This window comes from Pseudorasbora parva, chromosome 24 (genome assembly GCF_024679245.1).
Source record: "Pseudorasbora parva isolate DD20220531a chromosome 24, ASM2467924v1, whole genome shotgun sequence".
NCBI classification, from domain to species: domain Eukaryota; kingdom Metazoa; phylum Chordata; class Actinopteri; order Cypriniformes; family Gobionidae; genus Pseudorasbora; species Pseudorasbora parva.
Genome location: NC_090195.1, coordinates 32,566,416 through 32,593,440, shown reverse-complemented (window position 1 = coordinate 32,593,440; position 27,025 = coordinate 32,566,416). Strand labels below are relative to the sequence as shown.

The 27,025-nt window shown below is 38.2% G+C and overlaps 1 protein-coding gene across 2 annotated transcripts; it reads left to right on the top strand.

Moving 5' to 3' along the window:
* The first annotated feature begins 943 nt into the window (after positions 1 to 943).
* Positions 944 to 25,460, top strand: gyg1b (glycogenin 1b). Of its 2 annotated transcripts, none has more exons than XM_067434825.1 (7): positions 944 to 1,078; positions 1,814 to 1,949; positions 2,034 to 2,208; positions 3,377 to 3,539; positions 19,185 to 19,311; positions 22,632 to 22,842; positions 24,721 to 25,460. In XM_067434825.1, the coding sequence occupies exons 1-7, from the start codon at positions 1,072 to 1,074 to the stop codon at positions 24,862 to 24,864; spliced, it is 963 nt and encodes a 320-aa protein (XP_067290926.1). In that variant the 5' UTR covers positions 944 to 1,071; the 3' UTR covers positions 24,865 to 25,460. The 2 variants fall into 2 exon arrangements, with proteins under 2 accessions (XP_067290926.1, XP_067290925.1); XM_067434824.1 differs by having other exon boundaries at positions 1,811 to 1,949; positions 24,721 to 25,458.
* Positions 25,461 to 27,025: the final 1,565 nt, after the last annotated feature.

The following is a 27,025-nucleotide window of genomic DNA, read 5'->3' as shown; positions in this document are numbered from 1 at the left end:
AATACTACTTTTTTTTCCTATTTTTTTTTTTTCTTTTTTTTCATTCATAGTAGGCTAATACTATAGTAGGACAATTTCATTGTCATGATTTGGCTGATTCCCATTTTCCCCCTTTCATTGTTTATATATAAATTATTTATGATGTGTAGAATCAAACGCAAGCACAATTAAACTCTGACCAGTAGATGGCACAAGATACATATCAGCTCACATATATTTAAACGATATAATATATAGTTTAACATTTAATACAATAAGTAGAGCTGACAAATAGTCCTAATATCTCCTGCTGTGTGTTATTAACAATCATTAGTATTTCCACTCTCAATTTAGAGCAGCACACATGTAAGACAGCACAAATACATTTTATATTAAGATTCAATCCGACAACATTGTAAGTTTTAGTAATTTATATTATGTGGCATAAACATCACAGTATGGAATATACAAATACACTTACTTGAACAAACCACAAAAACGCCTGTTCTGCTGATTTTATTTCGTTTTATTTAATCACTCATTTTAATCAGTGACAGGTTTAAAAAAAATAAAAAATTAACTATCTCAGAAACAACACCAATCAGCTCACATATAGGCTACTCCGTTTAGCATTTAATAAAGTTGTTAATGTAAGTTATTAGTATTAAGTAAACATAAAACTATGGAATAAACATATATTTAATATGAAATATAAACTGTTTAAGCTTAATATATTCATATTTTATACAAATATAGGCTACTGTGCATACATACCGTATTTATGAAATAATATCTACTTCTGGTGTTAAAATCTAAAAGTGTGCACTTTCCCTTTTACATTCATTTAAATTACAAAATCGTGTCAACTACACGAATAAAAGTTTCATATATGAAGCCACGCCCAAATGCCCCGAACCAATCGCGTCCGTGTCCGCAGAGACCTTCTGGTCACGTGACTGGCAGCAATATATATGGAGATGGTGCGCGCTGGTATAAATCAAGTCAAGACGTGAAACAAAGTCTCTTTTATTGAAGCGTCACTGCTGTTCCTGGGGAGTCCGAGCTACAAGGTAGCTTCGACAAATATCAAGCATGGCAGGTATGTGACAAAAAATACACTGTAAATTAAATTATTTCTTACCGCTAAGCACCTGTAAATAACTAAACGATTTATTTACGTTATGCGTTATAGCCTACATTTGTAAGAGCACTACAAGGTTTTTAAGGACTGTAAGTTACATGCTCTTTGCATTACTCATATTCATATTTCTGCAGCTTTGTGTGTACTGTTGATTTATACTGGCAAGATTAAGCTTTATTTCTGTAGTCTATGTATTATTAGCACAACCCAGACTTTGAAAAGTCTTAAGTAAAAACCCCCTTTTTAATAAAACCCTTTTGAAAAACATAACAACATGGCTTTTCTGTAGACTAATATTGTTGATCATATTCCAAGCAATGATATAAGAAGCCATCCCATGAAGTAAAATAATCACTGAATCATTTTTAAATGACTTGTTCAAAAGAACCGATTCTTTGAATCAAATCAAAACTAAACAAAGATATTGATGCTTTTTTAAACCATATTAAATATAGGAAGTCCATGTTTTCGCTCTTCATTTAATGGGCATAGGCATAACTGTATTGAACTTTGTTAGTTTGATGTCATTATGTGGACCATGCATCATTAACTTCCATCAAGGCTTATTTTTGGGAAATCCATTCTGTTATGCCTTAAATCTTAGAAGGATAATGTGAAATCAAATGAATCGACTTCGTCTGTCAGTCATGCTATGTTAAGCCAATCTGTAACCCTCTCATTTTCTTATAGCAGAACAGGCATTTGTCACTTTGGCTACAAATGATAGCTATGCAAGAGGAGCTATGGTGCTTGGAAAATCCCTTAGGAACCATAAGACGTCAAAAAAGCTGGTGGTGCTCATTGGACCCCATGTGTCCGATCAGTCAAGGTACGCCATGCCAGTTTCAGCCACAATTGCAAACCCAGTCTTGCGTCTGTAGAACACAGAATGAGTAGTTTTGAATGTTTTTAGGGCAGTGCTTCATGAGCTCTATGATGAAGTCAGGCTAGTGGATGTGCTGGACAGTGGGGACACGGCACATTTGGCCATGATGAAGAGACCCGATCTGGGTGTCACATTCACCAAGCTGCACTGCTGGACTCTCACACACTACTCCAAATGTGTGTTTATGGATGCAGACACACTGGTGAGTGTTGAGTTTGGTTGTGCCTTGTCAAAACATGCATGAAATAGTCATAATGCGGTTAGCCTGTGGTTTATGTCATTTGAATTACATTGTGCCTCATTAACTAGTGTGTGAAAGTATGTCTCTGCGTCACGTTGCACTATGAGCAGTAAGGCATCAATGCATGTCTTCAACTTTAGATTTAACCCATAAGAGGCTGCATTTATCCGATTGCAAATACAGAAATATTGTAAAATATTACATTTTAAAATAATCTTCAGTGTCACATGACCCTTCAGAATTCAGCCTGATATGCGGATTTGTTGCTGAAGTAACATTTTGTATTATCAGAAATGTTCAAAACAGTTCCTCTGTTTAATATATATATATATTTTTTTTTTGGTGGAAACTTTTTTCTTTCTTTTTTTTCTTTTCTTTTTTCTTCAGGATTCTTTAAAAAAAAATGCAATTATTTGAAATAGAAACTGCCTCTCTTGATCCATTTGATGTCCTTGTTGAATACGTTTTAAATTCTTCTTCTTCAAAAATAAAAAAACCTGCGTCAGAATGGTAGTGTATTTTTTTGTGAAACAGGATAATCAACAGAAATGTCTATAAGAATTGTATTTCTCTCCATCTGGAATTTATGGGATGTGGTGTATTGGGTGTAGTATGTTATGATTTTTTTTTTATTATTATTATTTATTTGGACTTTTTTTATGTCCACCAATGAATTGTACACAATAAGACCACACATATTTATTAACCCTTATGCTCTCCTCCCGTACCTGTAACAACTCCTTCCCTCATGGGTCACAATGACCTGAAGCCCTAAAATCATACTTTTTCTTTTTTTGTCTAGAAAGCTTGTAACTTTTATTTTGTATGTTTTTAATGCATTTTTGAGGATATATTTTTTTCAAATTTATTTACCTCTAAATTACTAACCAATAATTGTAATCAAAATTACATTATATAATGCACAATTTTACTTAAATACAACATAACACTCCATTACATACAAAAAGTTCAAGTGCAGCAAGAGCCTAAGGTTTTGGATCAAAAATGGATCTGAAGATTTATTTATTTTTTTTTAATGAGGAAATGATTTTTGGGTCAAAATGACCTGACCACTTTCGACTTTATGTTGACCGTTCTGAGAAGTGTCACACTTATTTGTTCGCTGTAGGTGGTCTCAAACATCGACGAGCTGTTCGACAGAGAGGAGTTTTCTGCAGCGCCGGATCCCGGTTGGCCCGACTGTTTCAACTCTGGTGTGTTCGTGTTTCGCCCGTCCAACGAAACCTACGGAAAACTTCTGCAGTACTGCACAGAGCACGGCAGCTTTGATGGTATGTAAACCGGGGTGTGTCAGATCTCTGAATGTCAGCTGGATCAAAAGGCGGAGAGCTTCACTATGTATTTTTAAACATCTTAAAGAAATCTTCACGGTTCATAAGTGCTTCCATTGTAAAGGCCTGTTCACACCAATAACCAAAACTACATTAGCATCCACACCAACAGATGTTCTGTTGATTATAAGCGCACACTGCAGTCGTGTCGTCTGCCGCATTAAATGCTCAAGCTCTTCAAAGACAGGTGACAAGACTGATTCTGACTGGCTGTCAAATATTTTTGTCAACTGGACAACATTGTTCTGAAAGTGATTACAACTTTATTGTTCCACTGTGGTGTGGTGTGGCCTATTCTTACAGAATTATAATTCATATTTTTATAGTTATTATAATAGTCTCCATCCTTCGTGAGATTATTCACTTGATTGTTTAAAATATTTAAAAGGAGAAATTCTGTATTGCATATTCTTAATCCTGTACAATAGTTTGTGTGACTGAATGTTATTTTGAATGGCTGTGGACAGTCATGGGCAAGAATCTTAGTGAATAACAACTTCCTTTGTTGGCTAGAGACCTAAGTTTAGTTTAAAGATGAAAAGCGTGCCAAGCACACGTTCTCTCTCCGGTCGGCTGGTCTTACTGTATGTTTTTCCATGGTCTCCAGTCACAATCATGTGTAAATTGGATGAGTTTATTTTGTCCATTAGATCGAAAAATCTAAAAAAAAAAAACACAAACACTTACCCTCCCCTCAAAGAAATCAGGACAGAAGTGGTTGAAAGTGGACAAAAGAGACTGATTAAAACGCCAGGTGTAAATGGGAACGTCTCCCTTGTCCACTTGTCTATCAACCATAATGCATCTCTATACCAGGTGTAAAGAGGGTCTAAGGGTACATTTACACGACAACTATGTATTTAAAATCGAAACTTTCTCCTTTGTGTTTTTCACATACAGACGACAACATTGTCAAAACGATCCCCGTTCACACACAGATCTGCGAAAACAAATTATTATAGATTTTTGAAAAGAACCTTTAATGTCGTGTGTAACATAGTTCTAAGTGAATGAAAACATCCTGCAAAGTTTTAAATCTGAAATTGCACCGTATATAAAGTTATTGTCTCTCAAAAGTAAGAGTCTACTCTGAGTCAATTAAACAAATCTTTTCTTTTTTTTCAAATCTAGAGCAGGCTTGTGGAAAAGTGGGATTTAGAGAGACTGAATTCTCCATCGAGTCATTTGAGAATCATTGAACATTGTGGTGATGTGCCATGCATATTATGAAAAAATAAGTGATTTTTTTTTTTTACCTTTGATGCATGTAAACCTGTTGTAGGAGACCTCCAAAACTGAATTAGGAAACTTTAAAATAGCATAAATGGGGCACTTTAAAAACGCTGCATTCTACTGCCTGGCCAGTAGTTGGCAAGGTCTCTTTGTAAAAATCTATAGATTGAACATGTAATGCGCATGACATCACTGTTTTTGTAGTTCACACAGAGACGATAACAGTATAGTTTTCAAAAATGTGCACTTTGAAACCGGTTTTCAGGCCCCAAAAACCGTCATGTAAATGAACAGCTAAAACGCATAAGTTATTAGTTGTGGTGTAAGTGCCCCTAAAAGGTTTAAACCTCACTTAATGGTGCTTTTTTTCGTCTTTTTTATTTTATTTTAAGAGTTTGGACTTAGACACACCTGAACTAATCAAGGTCTTCAGACTCTCTAGAAACTTCCAGGCAAGTGTTCTGGAGTGTGATTGGCCGCCCCTGGTCTTCCCTGAGCTCCATATGCATCTCTCTGGTGATTTGGGTGCTTATCAAGTACCCTGCCCTGAATCAAGGCCAGTCGTGGCTAGATAACCCAGCAGAGTTATTTTAGATAGCTTATGCGTCTTTCTTATCATTCTCGGCAGATAATCACACACCCAGCAGTTTGATGTGTGCTCATCTTACACATAATGTCAGCGCAATTAAATCACCCTTGCTTGTTTGCCTCACAAAATTATCTCAAGCTAAAAATGCCCAACAGAGCCTCCCGAGTATTGCCCAACACAGCTGGTTCATAAGCCCAGCAAGAGGAATTTGGCACAAGTGCTCCCAGCAAACAAAAGCCCTTTCAAGGCAACCCTCTTTTTTTCTTTTCTTTAGGAGCCAAGGGCCATTTTTCTACAGCCACCTCTTGGCAAAGTTGCTTGTTATGCAACTTTTATGGGTTTTAGTAATTTGGTAAAATGACTAACAGGACAAGAGCGTGCATGTTTCCTTTTCCCTTTGCTTTGTTTTTTACCTGTTAGTTAATCAAATGCAGGACCAATAATTGTTTGCACATGCCAGCTTGTGTGAGTGACTTTCAGGAAATGTATGATGTATTGGTGTAAAGTTTTGGACCCGTTTTCAGCTCGACGACACAGTGAACCCATTCTTACGAGTCTGGCTTTGAGCTTGAGGACCCAATTAGATTGCAGCGTTGTGAGGGAGGGCTCTGGTGCAGTTTCTGAAATTAATTGACACTGCTTGCATTATGGAGACTGGCAGCTTTTCAAGAGCCTGATTTTTATGCTTTTGTTATTCCACAGAATCCAGTAGCTCTTTTGGGCTGCCATTATCAGGGTCTGTGCTTATTGCAGGCTACATGAATGCTACACAATCTTGTCAGCTTGAGTTTTCGCTCTATTTTTGTGAAATGACCAGCAGTGACCAGCCTCTGAACTTTTTAATGACGCGTCAAGGCTCTAATGGCGTGGTAATTTGTATTGATTGCTTTATTTTTAGCAGGGCTAGTTTGTATGTGGTTCTAACAGGGATAGCTTGAACTCCTCATGACTATGTTGTCTCATGGTATTCTCTGCTTAAAGGGTTACTTCACTGCTTTTTCATATTAAACTATGTTATTCCCTTAACTAAAACGAGTTGTTACATACCTCTCGTCTCAGTGCGTGCTCTTAATCTCTCTGACGTGCGGTGATTGTCTGATAGCATTTAGCTTAGCCCACTAAGCCCAGTTCATACACTATGGTACCAAACAGAGATCAAGTTAGAAGTACCAAACACCTCCACGTTTCCCCTATTTAAATACAGTTACACGAATAGTTGAACGATCAAGTATGGTGACAAAATAAAACGTGGTACTTTTCTAATCGGATTAAAAAGGAGAACTATAATGTATGGCGGAATAGCACTTCTGAGAGTACTTCGGCTCGGCGTAGTAAAAAGTCCCGGCTGAAACCTCTTCCCTCACATCTCCCTATTGACAGAAATGAGAGAGTGAGGGGGAGGTGTGAGGGAAGATGTTTCAGCCGGGACTTTTTACTGCGCCGAGCCGAAGTACTCTCAGAAGTGCTATTCCGCCATACATTATAGTTCTCCTTTTTAATCCAATTAGAAACGCACCACGTTTTTTTATTGTCACCTTACTTGATCGTTCAACTATTCGTGTAACTGTATTTAAATAGAGGAAACGTGGAGGTGTTTGGTACTTCTAACTTGATCTCTGTTTGGTTCCATAGTGTATGAACTGGGCTTAGTGGGCTAAGCTAAATGCTATCAGATCGTCACTGCGTGTCAGAGAGATTAAGAGCACGCACTGAGACGAGAGAAGTATGTATCAACTCGTTTAAGTTAAGGGAATAACAGTTTAATATGAAAAAGCAGTGAAGTATCGGAGGGAAGACACTAGATTCACAATGCTTTTCTATACTATCTGTTTGGCTGCCAAATTGTTGGAGATTTTAAACTAAGAAAATGTTAAAACGGAGTATGTTTAGTGATAGTCTCTGTTATAAACAGTTTTTTGTGTAAAGAAACGAGACAGTTTTGTTGGCTGTTTAGACAACTGGCATTCGAAGACATAGCATCGGTGTGTTCTCTCGTACCTGCAGGAGTGAAACGGGGCATGAAACAAACATCTTTCCATTTCCTCATTTATTAGAGTTCTGATGACCATAGGCTATCATGTGGGCTTGTTCTCATCCTCTGCCAATGTAAACCAGTGAGAGACTACGCACATTCCTGCACAGTTCAGATCATCCCATCTAAATGAATGCTCCGAGACTGCAGTAATGTTTGTAGAGCCACTTGCACCCTGGGGGACGATTTTGAACTCTGTTTCTGGGCTCCTGACGGCAATAAACTGGCTGTGGATTGGTTCAGCTGGTAAACCAGCGTGCTTTGCGAGCACATTGTTCTGAAGGCTCCAGCATGTTGGTTAATCTGTTTACAGCACCTGGCATTATTTGAGTTTCAAAAGCTTTTTTTTTTGGATGGCAGTGCAGAATCTGTATGTGGTTTGTGCTGAGTCTATATTAATTTCCTCATATCGTGCAGATGGCCTGTCCTGGAGCAAACATTCATCGGTCTCAGTACAGAGGATGGCAATGAATTCTGAGTGCAGTCCAGTTCAGCTCAGACACAGGTCACTTTCAAACCAAACCGCTTTCTGTTGACCTGCACAGCAAATTCACGTGAACAACTTGAACATTAGCAACCCCTTTGGGGCTTTTTATACGTTCATTGGTTCTTGAGAAGCTCAAACGTGCTGCGTGACACGAGAATGAACCTCATTGGTTCTTGCGCATCAAGCGAATACCGTTTGCCACAACTGATGCGTAAGCGCCTAAATTAAATCTGTTCATTATATAAAGTGGTTGTGTCTCTTCAGAAAATTTGGACTAAACTGCTCGATTCGTATGGATTAGTTTTACAATTTCAGTGCTTGTTTTAAGTGTCTGTATGTGTTTCGTGCAGTGTGTGACCTGTTGTAACATGTATAGCCATGTCTCTGTGGTGTGTGTGTGTCCTCAGTGACCTTTAATCAAGCATGTAAGTAGGCTGCTCTTTCAGACTGGGACGTCTTTTAGATGTGTATAGGGTCTTTTTTTCAACTAGTAAGCACCTGGGCATTAGCTTAGAAATCTAGACGCACCCTAGCGGCAGCAGATCTAATCTGCCCACGAGTGTCGTCTACCAACTCTCAATACCCTTCTGAGCTGTATTCGCCTAACTCTTGCCGGGCCAATCACATTGTGTATAGAGTCGGTGGACGGGGCCTTAATTGTGTTTGCGTGCCGAGTTGTGTTTGCGTGCTTCTAGTAAACACAGAAACTGGTGAACGGCGGTCTTTCGAATCAGCTTTGACCGCAACTCTGGAAGACTTGGAGTTAAGCTTTTCTCTGAGAAAAGAACAAAGAACGGCACTGAAGTCATTCTTAAAAAGGGAAGATGTGTTCTGAGTTTTGCCGACCGGATACGGTGAATGTTTAATCTGTCAACAAGCTCCGCTTCACCTTCGTTGCTCTGGTTGGTTGTAGCGCTATCCTATCGCGTGCAGAGGGAGTTTGAAAGACAACCGTTTATCCGCCCCTCGGATTGAGCCGTCAATGGTGAGTTTCCAGACCAAACATCTTGATGTGGGTCTGGCTTGTCAGGCTACCTGGGCACATTCCTCATACTGGAGTAAAGAGCCTAAATGGTGATCATATGTTTTGAATGTCTCTGCTATAAAATGTAAAAAATAGCCATCTTACCCTGCTGAGTATCACAGATCTTCTTGGTGTTTACTAATTGGATTTTAAGGGGGTTTTTTTCTCTCTCTCGTCACTTGTGTGCAGTTTTGGACATGTAGTTGAGTTGTTAAACAAACGGCTCAGATTTCATCAGGTACAAAATGACAGTCTGAACAGTAGGAGGTCAGAAAACCTTATAATCAACCAAAAAGACTACTGAAGAATACTAAAAGCAACCCCACACTGTAAAACATGATAGCCATGTTAAGTTATATGAACTTACTTTTTGTCTTTAACTCCAATTGTCATGATAAGTTTTGGAAATTTAACTCAAGTGTATAAGTTTTCAATAATTAAACTTACAGTAATACATTATGTTGACTCCTTGTGAGTTTTGTCTGGTTTGTCAGTGTTCATTTAACTCGTGTCTGTAAGTTAAACATTGGGGGAGGGGTGATACAGAGCAAAGACCGCGAAATAGAGAGCAGTTATCGCCATTCGAGTTTCCCAGCTGCCAGCTGGGGTTCTTACATGAATTCGTGTTGAGAAACAGAAAAATATACTTGGAAGGTGAGTTATTATCATTATCTGTAATTATAAATTGATAATGTTGCCATTTAATTCATGTAAGTAGCACATTGATCGTGCTCCGCGACTTTAACACCACCTGGGTTTCCCTCACCAGTTCACTGCCAGATGCTAAAATAAATTTAATATATCGCTTGGGTTCACAGCTTATACATAGTATTTTAGTGTTTGATGGTTATTATAAATGTATATAACGTTACTGGAGCGAAAAGGCGCTGTTTTCCTTTGAACAAAGTCTATAAAGCACACGGTGATGATCTGCAGGGTGTTTGATAATTGTACGTTATTGTAGGACTTAAAAGGATTAACAATCCGAAAATACGGGTTTATTTCTCATCTTTCACTCGCTTAATTTGTTTTAGTTTCGCCGCGTTATTCATTCTCTTGCTCTTCCACAGCCAGTCTGGGTTAAAGTGGGTCGCACACCGGACCGAAGATCAGCCCCGTGTCTCAGACCGGACGCACATTAACGTTATATAGGTTACGCGCGAGCTCAATTTTGAATCGACTTCTAACAGGAGAGCTGCACGATGGGTGAATCTTGTAGCACAGGGTGAAATCAGTAACGTTATGTACATTGACGATATGAGGAAAATATAATATACATTTAATATTAAACTGAAATGGAGCTCTGTGGTGCGGCAGGATTTTGAACAACTTGCTGAGTCGCCGCGGACAGGCGCCGAATGCCGCCGCCGGTGTGAAAACGCATTGAAAATTCGGCATAGCAGACTCGCCAACGTATTTACGGTCAAGTGCTTTGTTGTGAAAAAATTCACAAACCAAGATGATCAAGATGACACTGGTTTCAGTCTTCTAAGTGACCAACTTTTGGAGATATACGAATGAATAGTCATTGTGGAAAAAAAAGCAGTTTCGGACCGGAGGACCGCATCACTAGAATTCACAAATCATGAACTATGACAACAACTATTATTTTGCATGTCTACGACTGCGCACGGGGGATTAATGGCCAAACTAAATCTGAATATCGAACCGCAAGCTATCTTTACTGCGGTTTGAAAACAATGTTTTTGAATTTTAAAGACGTGGCGCGGCCGACCCCCTTTAGTCTGGCGCGCACTGCAAAAACGTCAGTCGATTGTAGACTGTCTGGTGCTTAGTATTGTCATTTTTCATAGTGACATTTTTTCGAATCAAGTATTATTGGACCGTTTCTATCATTTTATTATTATGGAAGCCCGATTCCACTAAATAAAAAATAAATAAAAAGGGTAATTGCGACTTTATCTCAGAATTCTGACGTTATTTTTCTCACAATTGCGAGTTATAAAGTCACAATTCTGGGATATAAACTCGCAATTGCTGTGATATAAAATCAGAATTCTGACTGAGATAAAAAGTCGTAATTACTCTTTTTATTTTCTTTATTTAGTGGCGGAAACGGGCTTCCATATTTTATAGACCAAATCTATTACATGTCTTTTAAATTAGGATTGAAATTGTGCTTTTTGTTTTAGGTTCATGGTGAAACCCTAGATGTCATTATGAAGGGAGTCCATGTTGGACTTCTTATTGGACATGAAGGTGTCCTGCATGATGCTTTTCCTTCTGATGTATTTAATGTGGCTGTGGGGGTAGAGGAGAAGATGTTCTTCATGACCTCAAAGATGTAAAAAGGATAAAGATGTCGTTCCACACACGTAAGACCTCCGCTCACCTTCGGAACACAGTTTAAGATATTTTATATTTAGTTTGTGAGCTTTCTGTCTCTTCATTGAAAACGTATGCACAGTATACTGTCCCTTTCCAGAAGGACCAGAAAGGTAATAAAAACATCATCAAAGTAGTTCATAAGTGACATCAGTGGGTTAGTTAGAGTCTCCTGAAGCATCGAAAATACATTTTGGTCCCAAAGTAACAAAACCTTTGACTTTAATCTGCATTGTCTCCCGTGTTTGTTTTCAATCCGTGTTCGCGACTGCGCAGTGACGCTGCTGATGTGTTATCTGGTGCGCAAGCTTCGTTTGTAGTCTGAGGGAGACTGTGGAGTCGCAAACGCGGATTGAAAACAAACACGGAAGAGAAGACAATGCTGAATAAAAATGTAGTTTTTGTTATTTTGGGACCAAAATGTACTTTTGATGCTTCAAGAGATTCTAACTAACCCACAGATGTCTCATATGGACTACTTTGATAATGTTTTTATTAGTTTCTGGACATGGACAGTATACTGTGCATACGTTTTCAATGGAGAACGAAGGTCTTAACGGTGTGGAACGTCATTAGGGTGAGTCATTAAAGGACAACTCCGGTGAGAAATGAACCTAGGGGTAATTAACAGATGGTTACCGAGTAGATCGTTCTCTGGGATGCGTTTTCATGGAAATCGAATGTAAAGAGTTTTATCTCTAAAAACAGATTAGCTTACAACACTAGTCTATGGGGCACAGAGTAGTGAAATTAAATCGCTAGTTAATACCACTAACAAGGCTAAAAATAGCCTCACACTAACACGGCAGCATAATGAGGGTCCCAACATGCAAACCGAAGCATTGAGAACTTTTTAAGAGTACAAACAGTTTAATAAGAAGAACCTTTATAAACACAGCGCATTACACATTCACGAACAGGCGCCATCTTGGAAAACAGTCTCGACTCATCGAGCGACGAGAGCTCTGCTTAGTGATGAACTGTGACTTGGAATCTCATATGGTCCATTGTTTCCGGAAGAAAACACTGAACGCGACAGGGTCCATATTAAAAATGTCCATGTTATTACATTTCACAAACTTAATTCCTATCGACCAGCTCAGAACAGCGCTCGTAGATCGATTCATCGAGACTGTTTTTCGAGACGGTCCGTGAACGCGTAAGGCACTATGTTTATAACGTATCTTTTTATTAAACTGTTTGTACACTTACAAAGTTCTCAATGCTTCGGTTTGCATGTAGGGACCATCATTATGCTACCGTGTTAGTGTGAGGCTATTTTGAGCCTTATTAGTGGTATTAACTAGCGATTATTTTACCATCCTGTGTCTACCCTGTGCCCCATAGACTAGCGTTATAAGCTAATCTGTTTTTAGAGATAAAACTCTTTACATTCGATTTTAAGAAATTAAGTCAATGACCAAGTATTGCTCAAATCATTCCAAGGTCAAAAATGTATCAACTTGTTCATACAGTGTACACTCATATTCTTTAAAAGTAATTGACAAGCAGTTATTTTGTCATTACATGGCCCACCACTCTATATATATTTCCACAATTCATGTCTTTTTTCTACTCCCCTCCCGTACTTTTTCTAAACCTCTTTTATACCATTCATCTTTGTTCTGCATATTGGAGAAACTCATGTTGATGAAATAGAAGCACCTTTGTTCTTAACAGGTTCTAATGAGCAATTTTTTCATGAATTGTATTCTAAAACAATGTTAAAGTTTGTGCAACATTGAACTTGTTTCAATAAAATTTAATTATTTTTGAGCAGACCAGTTATGTTGATTCATTATGAGCTGATGTGAGTTTTCAATCATTTAACAAAGTTGTTTTAACTCAAGGAATCAAGTTGAAACAACTATCAACGTTTGATTAATGTATAAAAGTAAGTTGTCTTAACTCAGAGAATCAAGTTGAAACAACTATCAACGTTTGATTAACGTATAAAAGTAAGTTGTCTTAACTCAGAGAATCAAGTTGAAACAACTATCAACGTTTGATTAACGTATAAAAGTAAGTTGTCTTAGCTCAGAGAATCAAGTTGAAACAACTATCAACGTTTGATTAACGTATAAAAGTAAGTTGTCTTAACTCAGAGGATCAAGTTGAAACAACAAATTTTCATTAGTTATATAACTTGTTAAACATAACATTTTGAGCTGAAACAAAGAATGTCTTTAAGTTCAGTTGACTCACGTTTTTAAGGCAGCAGGTGAACTTTCGTTTCTAAGTTTAACAGACTTGAAATGTTTTACAGTGCATACACTGTTAAAAAAAAAAAAACAGGTCCCGTTTTCATAAAGAATCTTAAAGAGGGGGGGTGAAACACTCAGTTTCAGTCAGTGTCATGTCAATCTTGAGTACTTATAGAGTAGCATTGCATCCTGCATATCTCCGAAAAGTCTTTATTTTTTTATGATTATATAAGAAAGATGCGCTGTTCCGAGTCTTTCAGAAAAAAGCAGAGCGGGTGGGGGCGTGTCGTGTGAGCGGAGCTAAATAATGGCGCGTGCGCGCCGCTGTTATTGTGTTGAGTGCGTCGTAAAGCTGTGTCATCCCTACTAGCGGGAAAACTTTATTCAAAATAAAAATATGGCTTTTAATCAGATACAGCCATACATCTATGATCCGGAATCAGACCCAGAGGCTGCAGTTGAACAGGAGCAGCAGCAAAAACGACTAGAGCAGGACGTCTCTATGTGGTACAAGTTATACACTAACTATATAATATGCTTAGCGACTTGTGTTATTTACATATTTATACTTGAATTATATCGTCGTATTTTTTGTCTTTGAAGGTGTACATGTGGGAAGTGCAGTTGTGTGTGTGTGTGTGTGTGTGTGTGTGTGTGTGTGTGTGTGTGTGTGTGTGTGTGTGTACGCGTGGTTTGTGTAGACAATTGTAGTAAGCGGACTGGTTTTGCACGGCAGGCTAGTGTTTACATAGAAAGACACGGAATAGTAGCGCATTTGAATGAAGAAGCGCGCTTATTTAGTTCAACATATTTCCCCACTCTTTGTGTATTGTTGTTTGGAGTGCTTTTACAATACACAAACATAAAGTTTCACATATAGTGGCCAGCTAAACAAATGTACACGCACTACACATCGCATGCTCCATTGATCAATTAACTATACGTGATCATGTTTGGGCTACTTGATGAGCATAGACACAGACATTTGAAGCAGTCTCACTCACCGCCTGCGGTTCTAACGTTGGGACTGCTCCATCCTTCAGCATTAGGCGATCGGGAAAATCCGGCGTCGAGCTGGGCCTTGTTTATGAAACAGTCGGCACCGAAATGCAGTGAACAGACATAAACCTTTGCGCAACTCAGTTGCTGATCCGGAAAAGCAAATTACATCCACTGTTGCCTTAACGCGGGTTTTTTTGGCAATCTGTACAGGACTGTCTTGGTCTGGCAACCAAAAACGCACTTTTTTTTGGTGACATTGTTAATTTCTTGAAGTCACATCACCTGTGCAGCGCAGCCTACGAGCCCCGCTTTGATGGGCGTAGCCTGTTGCTTTCGCTCTCTCTCTCTCTCTCTCTCTCTCTCTCTCTCTCTCGCTCTCTCGCTCTCTCGCTCTTATGGTAGAATTGCTCGTACGGCCCATACAAGGAAATTCCGCCCCCATTAACGTCAAAGGGGACCCATGATCGAAAAAAACTTGCCGAAACTTATGACTAACCGGAAGTAGTATTTTTGACAAAGAAATACTCCCATCAAACGTCCACCTTAACTTTTGAAACTTTGTCTATGTTTAGTATGGGATTCCAAGTCTTTAACAGTGTAAAAAGATCAGTATGCATGAAACAGCATTTCACCCCCCCTTTAATGCAAAGAGTAGTTCCTAGTGACAAAATTCTAAGAAATTTCTTAGAAATGTGGGCGTTTACTCTTAAAATTTACTTAAAAAATCCTAGTAAAGAAAAAAGTAATTCAGAAAGCATCTTAACCCTTAAACCAACCAACCAATCACAGTCTTCAAAAGACTGTCATATGTAGCAATGGGGTCAGCCCCGCCTCTTCACTAAGAAAAGTTTTTGTATTTTCCTTGCTCTGAGTTGCTCTCAGATCGGTCTCGAAAAGCTCTTAAGATAAGACTCCTACGTAAAAGTTTTTAAGCTAAGTTGGGAGTTTTCCGAGAGGCCTATTAGAATCTTTATGTATACGGGCCCAGGTCTCCAATTGAAAATTTTCTAGTGACTGATCTAAATTTTTCAGTTGGCCAAATTGAATTTCTGTGAACTGATGCAATTTAATTCACAAATATTCAATTTGGCCATCTAAAAATATGTTTTAAAAAATAATGTGATCAGTCACTAGAGCATTTTCAATTGGAGACCTGAATTGTTTGTACAGTGTAGCTTATTTAACTATATTTTTGAGTGTATAAATCCAAAAATATGTATAAATGTTTTTTTTTTTTTTTTTTTTTTTTTTTTTTTTGCAGCAATGCTGTAGAACCACTGGTTCCACAAAGGACATTCAGTAACTGTTTTTTTTTTTCTAAGTCCAAAGAATATTTAAATAGTCTGAATAAACTTTTTCAACTGTAAAAAACCTTTTGTGTAATGGAAAGATTTAATGGATTTAATTTATTTGTTCATTCTATTAAGTACTTACAAGCCCGATTCCAAAAAAGTTGGGACACTGTACAAATTGTGAATAAAAACAGATTGCAATGATTTGGAAGTTTCAAATTTCATTTTTTTTCATTCAGAATACAACATAGATGACATCTGAGAAACTGAGAAAATGTATAATTTTATGGGAAAAATAAGTTAATTTTAAATTCTATGGCATCAACACATCTCAAAGTTGGGACAAGGCCACTGTGTGGCATCCACTCTTCTTTTCATATCAGTCTGCAAACGTCTGGGGACTGATGGGACAAGTTGCTCAAGTTTAGGAATAGGAATGTTGTCCCATTCTTGTCTAATACAGGCTTCTAGTTGCTCAACTTAGGTCTTCTTTGTCACATCTGCCTCTTTATGATGCGCCAAATGTTTTCTATGGTAAAAGATCAGGGGCCGTATTCACAAAACATTTTATCCTCTAAGAGTTCTTCTAAATGGCAGTAAAATTATTTAAGAGTAAGTTTTACTTGCGAGTTTTCTCTTAACCTATTCACAAAGCTGCTGAGAGCAACTTTTTCTAAGGAATAGAGAGAAGTCTTAAAGTCCTCATGAAATCAAAATTGATCTTATTTACTTTGTTAGAACATATTACGGGACTTATGTGAACAATTAAAGCTGCACTGTGTGATATTTTCTCCCATCTAGTGGTGAAAAGGTATATGACCATCCAGTGAATAATAGTTTCTGCTCCTCTCAATTTCGATTTCGTTTCAACTCCTATGGTGGCCGATTTAGTCATGGCTTTCAGTTCGACCTCTTCGGTGAGTGTTGCGTCAACTCAAGTGATGAGGTAATTTTTGAAAACTATTATAATTTGCAGTTATTTAATTTACCAAATGATCTATGATCAAGTTAATCTATGTAAAATGAATAATAGAACTGAATAATAACCAGTTCATTGCTAACATCAGCTATCAGGTTCCCAGACGAATGCAAGCTAATCTTAGTAAAGTAACTTTTATCAGTGCTATCATTATTCTGTATATTGTACAACACCACTAGCGTAAAGCAAACAAATTATAATGCAATTAAAATATTAATCTCATGTTATCCGTCATAGAACACGGATTTATGTTATAAGGTACACAATACTTTTTCATCATTGACGCGAGGAAAACTATCCTAGACATCGTTCTAGTGTTATGCACAGCACACCATGATATAATTAGCCAAGCAACAATAAAACTTCCAATATACACAAATAGGCTGAATTAATATTACCTGTCGAGAAGAAAGCAGGCAACGTCGGCGCTCTTTTTAAAATCGTTGCTCCTCGTGAGCTCTTTCCATCTTGGAAAGGCCACTCCAATATTTACTTTTGTCTTGTTGATTTGCCTGACGCGTTGGATGATGTCATCACGCTTGCTAACTTTGCCCACAGTGATTGGCTGATAGGGGAGGGGTCTCTGTTAGCGATTTAAATATAGATATATTTTGTTTTTATGTTGGCATATTCAAATAAAATGTTTCAAATTTGAATGTTGCCATATTTAAAATAAAAATGTTGCCGTATTTAAATAATAACGAATAAAAAATAAGGCCAAGTGTCACAAATTAAACTAGTATATGAGCAGCTAATTGTCAGACTCTGCCCCCCCAGTTCCTCACGCTGCGATACGGGGCAGAACTCTTGGTTTACGCTAAATCCAAGCTCAGACCCTTCGAGCCCCTCGGACAGTGCACCTAATATGCTTATTTTTTTTTTTTACTCGTAAAAACAACTGCCACAGGTAATCTTACAATATTATTATTTTTGTATAAAAGATGTATTATTACTATTGCCTCAGTGTTATATAGAGTCTTTGGGCAGATTGCAGCAACAGCCATTATGATTGTTTATGATTTGGCCTTTGTGACCTAACGTTTTATGGATTTAGGAGCTAGTTTTAGAGCTAAAATGCTTTGTGAAACACTCTGAGCTAAAATATAGGAGTCCTAAAATCAGGACTGACACGCCTATTATTTTTAAGAGTTTCTCCTAAATCGGCAAGTTAGGAGATACTTTTAGACTTAAGATGTTTTGTGAATACGGCCCCTGACGCAGTATGTGGTCTGGCATTGTCATGTTGGAAAATGCAAGGTCTTCCCTGAAAGAGATGACTTCTGGATCATCTTTTTGGAGTTAGGTTTGTATTTAATTGAATAATTAATAGTTTAACGATCATTTATTTGTTCATATATATTTATTAATTAATTTAATTATTTTTATACATATATATTCTGGGCAGAGACGCCCAGACTTCCCTCTCCCTAGACGCTTTCTCCAGCTCCTCCGGGGGAACCCTGAGGCGTTCCCAGGCCAGCCGGGAGACATAATCCCTCCTGCGTGTCTTGGGTCTTCCCCTGGTCCTCCTCCTGGTGGGATGTGCCCGGAGCACCTCCCTGGGAAGGCGTCCAGGAGGCATCTGAAATAGATGCCCGAGCCACCTCAGCTGGCTCCTCTCAATGTGGTGGAGCAACGGCTCTTCTCTGAGCTCCTCCCGAGTGTCCGAGCTTCTCACCCTATCTCTAAAGCTGATGATACACGAGGCAACTTTAAGCAATGTTGCTGAAAGATGTTGCTTGGGCACTTTCCACTGAGAATGGGCAACACATTTCTATCTGGATATCCAAAAATAAATGTGTTGCCCATTCTCAATGGGGAAAATGCCCACAGCAACATTGTTTAGCAAAATTGCCTGTTAACATTGCTTAAAGTTGGCCCGTGTATCATAGGCATCAGGGAGCACCCAGCGACCCTGCGGAGAAGGCTCATTTCAGCCGCTTGTATCCGGGGTCTTGTCCTTTTGGTCATGACCCACAACTCATCACCATAGGTGAGAGAAGGAACGTAGATTGAGCGGTATATCAAGAGCTTCGCCTTACAGCTCAGCTCCTTCACCACGACAGACCGGTACATCGACTGCATAAGCTGCACCGATCCGTCTGTCAGTCTCTCATTCCATCCATCCCCTGCCTGAACTGTCACCTTATCATGGTGGAGGGGATTGAGTACCCGACTGATCCTAGTAGCTATGTGCCCTTTAATAGGGTCTTTGGTGACAGGCCATACTAAAAGCAGTTGACAAGCCCATTATGAAGATAACCAAAGTTACACTCTTCAGCTTTAAATGTGTTAATGAATGGCTTTTAATTGTTTAAAGTGTTCTAAATTACATTGACAAATGAAATGGAGCTATGCATTTTAATTGACATTAATTATTAATTGTTTGTCCAACAGGAGGAGACCAAGGAGTTCTGAACGGCTTCTTCAGCGACTGGGCAACGGCTGACATCACAAAACATCTCCCTTTCATCTATAACATGAGCAGCATAGCCATCTACACTTACCTTCCTGCTTTCAAACAGTAAGTGTGACTCCTTGACTTCGTCAGCGGCCCTGCTTGACACTATATCATTGATGTTGGCATGTGCTGGCCTTCAGGATGGGACAGTAAGAGGATACACACACGAGTCACATGAAGGCTGCTTATGCCGTAACATCAGGTTACAGGAGAGTGTGAGACGGAGCTGAGAGAACGAGTGTCTCAATCATTTCAGGAGACTCTCGCTAATTCAAAATTGTTTTCAGGTGCCAGCAGTAATAGCATGACTAGTATTTTTAGCTTTTACCGTATTTAAATCGATTTCGCCGATTTCAACCCACAGAAAATGTGAACAAAGCAGATTTCAGTTGCGCTTTTAATCAGTTAAATCCTTGACTTTAAGGGTTAATTCTGTCAATAATTACTTACCCTAATGTCTTTCGACACCCGTAAGACCTCCGTTCATCTTCGGAACACAGTTTAAGATATTTTATATTTAGTATGAGAGCTTTGCTCCTCCATTGAATGTATGTACGGTATTCTGTCCCTTATTGATTCATGATTCGGATCGCGTGTCAGACTGCTGAAATCACGTGACCTTGGCGATCCGAATCAACACGCTGATTCATAACCATTTGAATCTTCATTTGCGGATTGTAAACAAACACGGAAGAGAAGACAATGCTGCATAAAGTCGTAACTTTTGTTATTTTTGGACCAAAATGTGTTTTCGATGCTTCAAGAGATTCTAACTAACCCACTGATGCCTGGAAAGGGACAGTATACCGTACATACATTCAATGGAGGAATAGAAAGCTCTCTGATTAAATATAAAATATCTTAATCTGTGTTCCGAAGATGAACGGAGGTCTTGCGGGTGTCGAATGACATTAGGGTAAGTAATTATTGACAGAATTTTAATTTTTGGGTAAACTAACCCTTTAAAGCAAATAAACACATTTAATTTTCATCCCAGGATCTAAATGGATTCATGAACCTTATGGACATCTACTATCTTTCAAGAATGGCTGTTAAATATTTAGGGCCAGATTTATTTATTAAACAGGGCAAATTAAAGTGAGACGGCAATCCCATAAAACACAGATGAGAGTGGAAAATTCTGCTATGTAATTAAAGGTAGGGTAGGTAACAATGATCTAAAACACCTTTGTCCAAATTTGTTTAAACTTTATTTATATGTCAATACATAATTAAAATGTAAGTACTCTGAAAAAGAGAGTATACAAATCAAGTGACTCTAGACTTTTTAATCTGCAATAAACACCGCTCATTATTTTCGTTCGGGACGAAGCAAGTGATTGGCTTGGGCGACTGTCACTTTTTCTCTCACTACCATGGCGACCACCTTTCGCTACAAGATCTGCCCACATGCACGCACCTGTTTGATTTGAGGAGTTTAAGAGGCACGAATCCTAGGAAGAGCAAAATAATGGCAGAGAAAGAGCATTTAAAATTCACTGTGCCGGGTTTTCCAGTCAGTGAAGGCAGACAATGCAAAAAAGGAAGACAGTACAAGAAAAGGCAATGCACAAAGTCTTTGGATAAACAAAGAAATCAAATGCGAGTAAATATCGGCGTGGCTTTTCAACGATGGTGAGAGCTGAGGGACCTCAAGGGGCTGAAAAGCGACTGCTTGCTGGCTGTATTTCTGCTGGACAGGTAATCTTTCATTTTGATTATTCATATTTTGGTTTTTCATGAAGCATGTATCACTAGCACACGTAGCTGCCTAATATAGCTAGCATAACATTACTTAGCATAAAGTTACAGTTGCAAAATTGAACTTTAAATAACAAATGCATATGTAAAAGTACAATACACTGCATCCATGGACTTTTTTTAGAACTAAGTTAGCTTTAGCTACCCTCTGTCTAAACTCTTTTGCCATGTTCACCGGGAACTTTACCTGCACGTTTATTTCCGGCTTTGGTTGGTTTTTATATTCTCTACCTATGTTTTCAAATCTACCCGTTTTTAGCTTTGCCTTATAAATATAACTAGCTTGTTACCAAATCAAACACAAATATATTTTAAACTTTACCAGTATCTGTATTCTAGCTTGATAGTGAGTACTAAAAGACATCTTCTTTGTTTATATTCATACTGATAAAGTTAGATGTTTTATTACATGTGATTCTGACATGATGTCACTACATACACACCGCTCCTCTCAGGTAAATAATGCGTCTTCCAGCTGATTGGTCGGTGAAGCGCGTTCGTGTATTTTGGGGGCGTGGCTTTTGAAAGAGCCCAGAAGGGAGAAGGTGGAGTGAATGGAAATAATGAGCTGGCTTTAAAGCGAATGATGGTTATTCGATGGACACTCAGTCGTGAGAGGTCTACAGACGCAATTTTTATACTTTCTTTTCAGAGTACTTACATTTTAATGATGTATTGATATATAAAGAAAGTTTAAACAAATTTGGAAAGTTTTTTTCTTACGTACCCTACCTTTTTAATGTTATATTTATTAAAACCAAGTATAAATCATCACTTTAGTTTAAGCTTTTTTACATCTATTCCAAAATAAAAACTAAAAGCAGTAACAATTTAAACAATATATTTTATTTTGTGAACTGATTTTTTTTTTTTTTTAAATAGCATCAAGCTCAGACTTGAGGATTTTTATTTTTTATTTTTTTTATTTTTATGATTTCTCCAAGCTGATCGCTCACTAAAACCCTACAGTCACTCATCATGTTTGCAGGCCATTTCACATTTGATTTTGACCTGACAAAACGGTGATATCGAAGAAGTAGCTGAGTTGTTTACTTCCCTTTTTATTAGTCTTCCCTTATTGGCATCATATTGTTCATTCAGGCTGATTTGTGTATGCGCATGAAAACGAGAGGTGGAATTTCTTGCATGAGCCAATCATATTCAATCATAATCCATCATAGCATTCTTCTCACACGAGACTTTTACCTATTCATTCTCAAGGTACAGGCAGGTGAGTTTTTTTTTTTTTTTTCAGAGTTTGAGCTAAACTCTGCAAGAGACTGGCCATCCAGGATCAATGTTCCCCGCTGCATGCTTTAGGAGATCTGTAAAAACGGTTAAAAGTCAATGGGCTCAGGGGAGGCAAGAGAGACGCGGACTCCCTCTGTAACTTTACCCACTGGTGTCACTGTTGAACAGTGGTACTTATTAAAAAGTGTATACTTTTTCTAGTCACTTATTTTTATAATATGGATTATTTTCTTATCCAATTTTTTGAGGCACTGCCTCCTCTGAGGAAACGCTCCTTCTGTAAATCCTGACTAGTTTTTAAACACTAAAAGAGGGTTTATGCTGGCATAAGCTGTTAATAAATCTGCCCCTTAATATATTTCTGTCCACAGATATGGTGCAAATGCAAAAGTCGTCCACTTCCTGGGACAGATGAAGCCATGGAGCTACACATACAACCCCGCGCAGAGGAGAGTGCGAGGGGACATGCAGGCGTCTGCTCACCCCAGCTTCCTCCTGGAGTGGTGGGCGCTGTACAGCGGTGAGGTGGTGCCCATGCTGCTCCGAGAGTACGGAGACCAGCCCTTCTACTCCGGGTGTGAGGTCAGACCCTAGATAATACACGCTTTCCATGAGTCTTCATGGCCATGTCCCAATTTTCATACTTAAACGCTTTCCATGTTTTCACTGGTATACGGTAGGGGGCGCTATGACACAACGTCTAAAAGAGTACAGAATCTCCTGGTCAAAACACAGGTGAAGAAGCAGAAACAAGCAATGTAGGCCCTGTCCCAAATGGCACACTTCATGTGCACTTTCGGTCTTGTGGACTTACAATGGCTACTGCGTGTCCGTTAAGTCCACAAGACCGTAGGGTCCCATTCGTCATTTAAGCTTAAAAAAGGGTGCTCGTGTTCGCCTCCTTTGCGGATGCTATGTGTCCTCAATGCGCACTTCAGCTGAGCCCGCTAGTTCACAAGCTACACAGAGGACTTCTACCCTGCAGTCAAAGCGGCATTACGTCGTGAAAGTGGCGACTCCGAGAAAGGGTTTAGGGTGCCATTTGGGACAGGGCCATCATGTGTAAGCAGATGTAGATGCTTTCATCAACATTAAACAGCATATAAATCAAAACTACCTAATGTCACTGAATGAAATGTCGACCCAGGACAAGCTATCGGACTGTGAAGCTTTAGGGTGTTGATAGACTCCATTAACTCCATCTGTGCTTGATCATCGTTCTGAATCCCATCCAGACATAGTCTTTGACAACATGTTTTTCTCAGCTTTTTGCTCAATGTTGTTTTTTTATGAAATTACCCTCATTATAGTTTTGATAAAAAAGGATGCACAATGCAAAAATATTTATTATTTTTTTGTTTGTTCAAAAGCAGAGACAAAATATTCTGGGGGCCATGAAAATTTGTGGGGCTGGAGTTAAATCCAATTTAATAAAATGATGAAAAGCTAATATCAAATTTAACATTTTAGAGCATGGCTTAATGTGATAATTAAAAAAAAAATCACATTATGCTATATTATGGAGGATAAAAATAAAAACTAAAACTCAGTAAGTGTTTTAGAGTTTGGCATAACTAGAAATGTAAATTATTTTGAAATATCAATTATTTTTAATTTTTAGTATATTTACATGACTATGGTAGATAATAATGGCAAATTAATAGAAATCTCGAAATCTCACACAATTAATCTACCTACTCCTTATATCCAGGATTTTCAAGATTGTGGGAATCCTGGTTTTTCAAAGATTATCATGATGAGTGAATTAAAATTAAGAAATATCTAGATTTGTAGTTGTTTTGGCTTATTTTAATGCTTGTTTAGTCTTGCTGCTTCTGCTAGTTTGTCCTTTGTCACTTTTGATTGCCGTGACTCTTTCAAACTGTAAAGATCTTAACGTTTTTTTTTCTTCTTCTTCTTCTTCTTCTTCTTCTTCTTCTTCTTCTTCTTCTTCTTTTCTTCTTCTTCTTCTTCTTTTCTTCTTCTTCTTCTTCTTCTTCTTTTCTTCTTCTTCTTCTTCTTTTCTTCTTCTTCTTCTTTTCTTCTTCTTCTTCTTCTTCTTCTTCTTCTTTTCTTCTTCTTCTTCTTCTTTTCTTCTTCTTCTTCTTCTTTTCTTCTTCTTCTTCTTCTTTTCTTCTTCTTCTTCTTCTTTTCTTCTTCTTCTTTTCTTCTTCTTCTTCTTCTTCTTCTTTTCTTCTTCTTCTTCTTCTTTTCTTCTTCTTCTTTTCTTCTTCTTCTTTTCTTCTTTTTCTTCTTTTCTTCTTTTCTTCTTCTTCTTCTTCTTTTCTTCTTCTTCTTTTCTTCTTCTTCTTCTTTTCTTCTTCTTCTTCTTCTCTTCTTCTTTTCTTCTTTTCTTCTTCTTCTTCTTCTTCTTCTTCTTCTTCTTCTTCTTCTTCTTCTTCTTCTTCTTCTTATATGCGTTGAGTGTTTTAATTGACCGTGTGGTTCTGTTGCCATCAGGAGGATGTTGCGGAGGCCGAGCCGGTCCAGCCGCTCATGTCCTCGGCGGAGCGCAAGCAGAGGTGGGAACAGGGCCAGGCCGACTACATGGGAATAGACTCTTTTGACAACATTCAGAAAAAGCTTGATGTTTTCCTGAAATAAAGTCCCAATTTTAAACACAGAAATTCAGCTATGCAAGTGTGTTACATTGAATTACGCTAACTCATCACACTCTCTGTCTCCATACAAGGATTTACTGCCTGACCTGTACCTTTGAACCTAATGCAAAATGTGAATTCTAATATACTTTGTTTTGGGTCAATGTCAGCTTTCTCTTTCTCAAGCTCAAAGCTTCAAAATTTTAATGGTGTACATCAGTGTTGCTAACTGGAGAGTAGCTAAAGCCTGCTCAAAGTTGTTAAATGTCTCTGGATGATGTGATGTGCCAGCAGTCTGCACTTTACCTCTGTTTTCACACATACACTGTGTGAGAAAAATGAATACTTTCCTACTCTATAGTATGTGCAAAAGAGTAGTATGTCTGAATGCATCGTATTCGAAAAACAGTATGTGAAAAGTCCCCGGATGACCTACTACTTCCATAACTCAATTTAAACTATATGAATCGTAATGTGATTTTCCAGGAATTATAATTAGGTGGTAAAAATAATAGCCATTAGAAGTCCGTTGGATCATTGGGGTTCAAAGGGGATCTGATTCCTGGGGCGGGGGACTCGATTTCTCATGACACCGGCGACATGGTGAAACACTCATTCGTTGGACACTTAAATAGAACAATTTTTTTTTTATTATTATTATTTTTTTTCTCTCTCTCGCTCTCAAAGTTAAGATCACCACCTCTTAGACGGATTTTGGACACATCAACTACAGACAGGATCAGGCATAACATTATGACCACACTGACAGGTGAAGTGAATAACACTGATTATCTCTTCATTATGGCACCTGTTGGTGGGTGGGATATATTAGGCAGCAAGTGAACATTTGTCCTCAAAGTTAGAATGTTAGAGGCAGGGAAAATGGGGGTGCATAGCCGCAGATCAGTCAGGTTTCCTATGCTGATCCCTGTCCACTGCCGAAAGTGCCAACAGTGGGCGCGTGTGTATCAGAACTGGACCTCGGAGCAATGGAAAAAGGTGGTCTGATCTGAGGGGGTTTGAGGAGCACAGCACTGAATTTGAGGTGTTGACTCGGCCTCCAAATTCCCCAGCCAGATCTCAATGCAATCGAGCATCTGTGGGATGTGCTGAACGAACATGTCCAATCAATGAAGGCCCTGCATCACAATTTACTGGACTTAAAGGATCTGCTGCTAACATCCAGATACCACAGCACACCTTCAGGGGTCTAATGGAATCCATGCCTCGACAGGTCAGGGCTGTTTTAGCAGCAAAAGGGGGACCAACACAATATTAGGAAGATGATCATATAATGTTATGCCTAATCGGTGTGTGTGTATATATATATATATATATATATATATATATATATATATATATATATATATATATATATATATATATATATATATGTACACACACACACACACACACACACACACCCAATCATACCTTCAACATTTTCTCACATTATCAATTTAGGCTGACCAATGACCAAGCAATGCTTCATTTTGTTCAGTCTGTGGCGTCAAAGGTCGCATTAGCATTTAAAGAAAAAAACACTTCACCCCAACATGCTCAGTTCGAAGTGTGTGAATCATTTTGGTCCCAAATGTTTATAAATTGTACTGGTAGTCACTGTATGAAGAATTGTTTGGTAGTTTACAGTTTACTTAATTTTGCTACCCTCACTTACTATAGTGTCCTGCACACACTAGAGAAACATTATATCTTCCTGATTTGTTTTTGGTTGACTGTGTGTGTGACTGTGATATATCACACAGTGATAAATGTATACATTTTCCAGGAAAGGGGAACTGTATTCAACATGTTCAATATGCTTTTCTAAGGCTACGGAAATGACTGGATTGTTCATCTAATGGTATGCTTTTAATCATAAAGTGCTATTCGTTTTATTTTTAGTCAAAAACAAAACAAAATGCACATTTAATTTGATCCACATCATGTTGCCAATCTCAGTGGCCTATAGTTCTTTATTAAAAAAAGACAAAAACTTTTCTTATTCTCTACCTATTGTTCAACTTGCATTCATTTTTCACTTCTTAAAGGCTTTTGAATGTCATAGACTGGTGTTATTTTTCATATTCACATGTTGGACGGTGTATTTGTTTACAACTGTTGTTTCTGTTATCAATCAATTATCACTTGTTTTTACTTCATCT

Excerpts from the sequence above, each read along its gene's own strand:
- gyg1b (XM_067434824.1), top strand. Across the intron at positions 1,950-2,033 it reads CATGTGTCCGATCAGTCAAG|GGCAGTGCTTCATGAGCTCT; the intron begins GTACGCCATGCC and ends GAATGTTTTTAG. Across the intron at positions 2,209-3,376 it reads TTATGGATGCAGACACACTG|GTGGTCTCAAACATCGACGA; the intron begins GTGAGTGTTGAG and ends TGTTCGCTGTAG.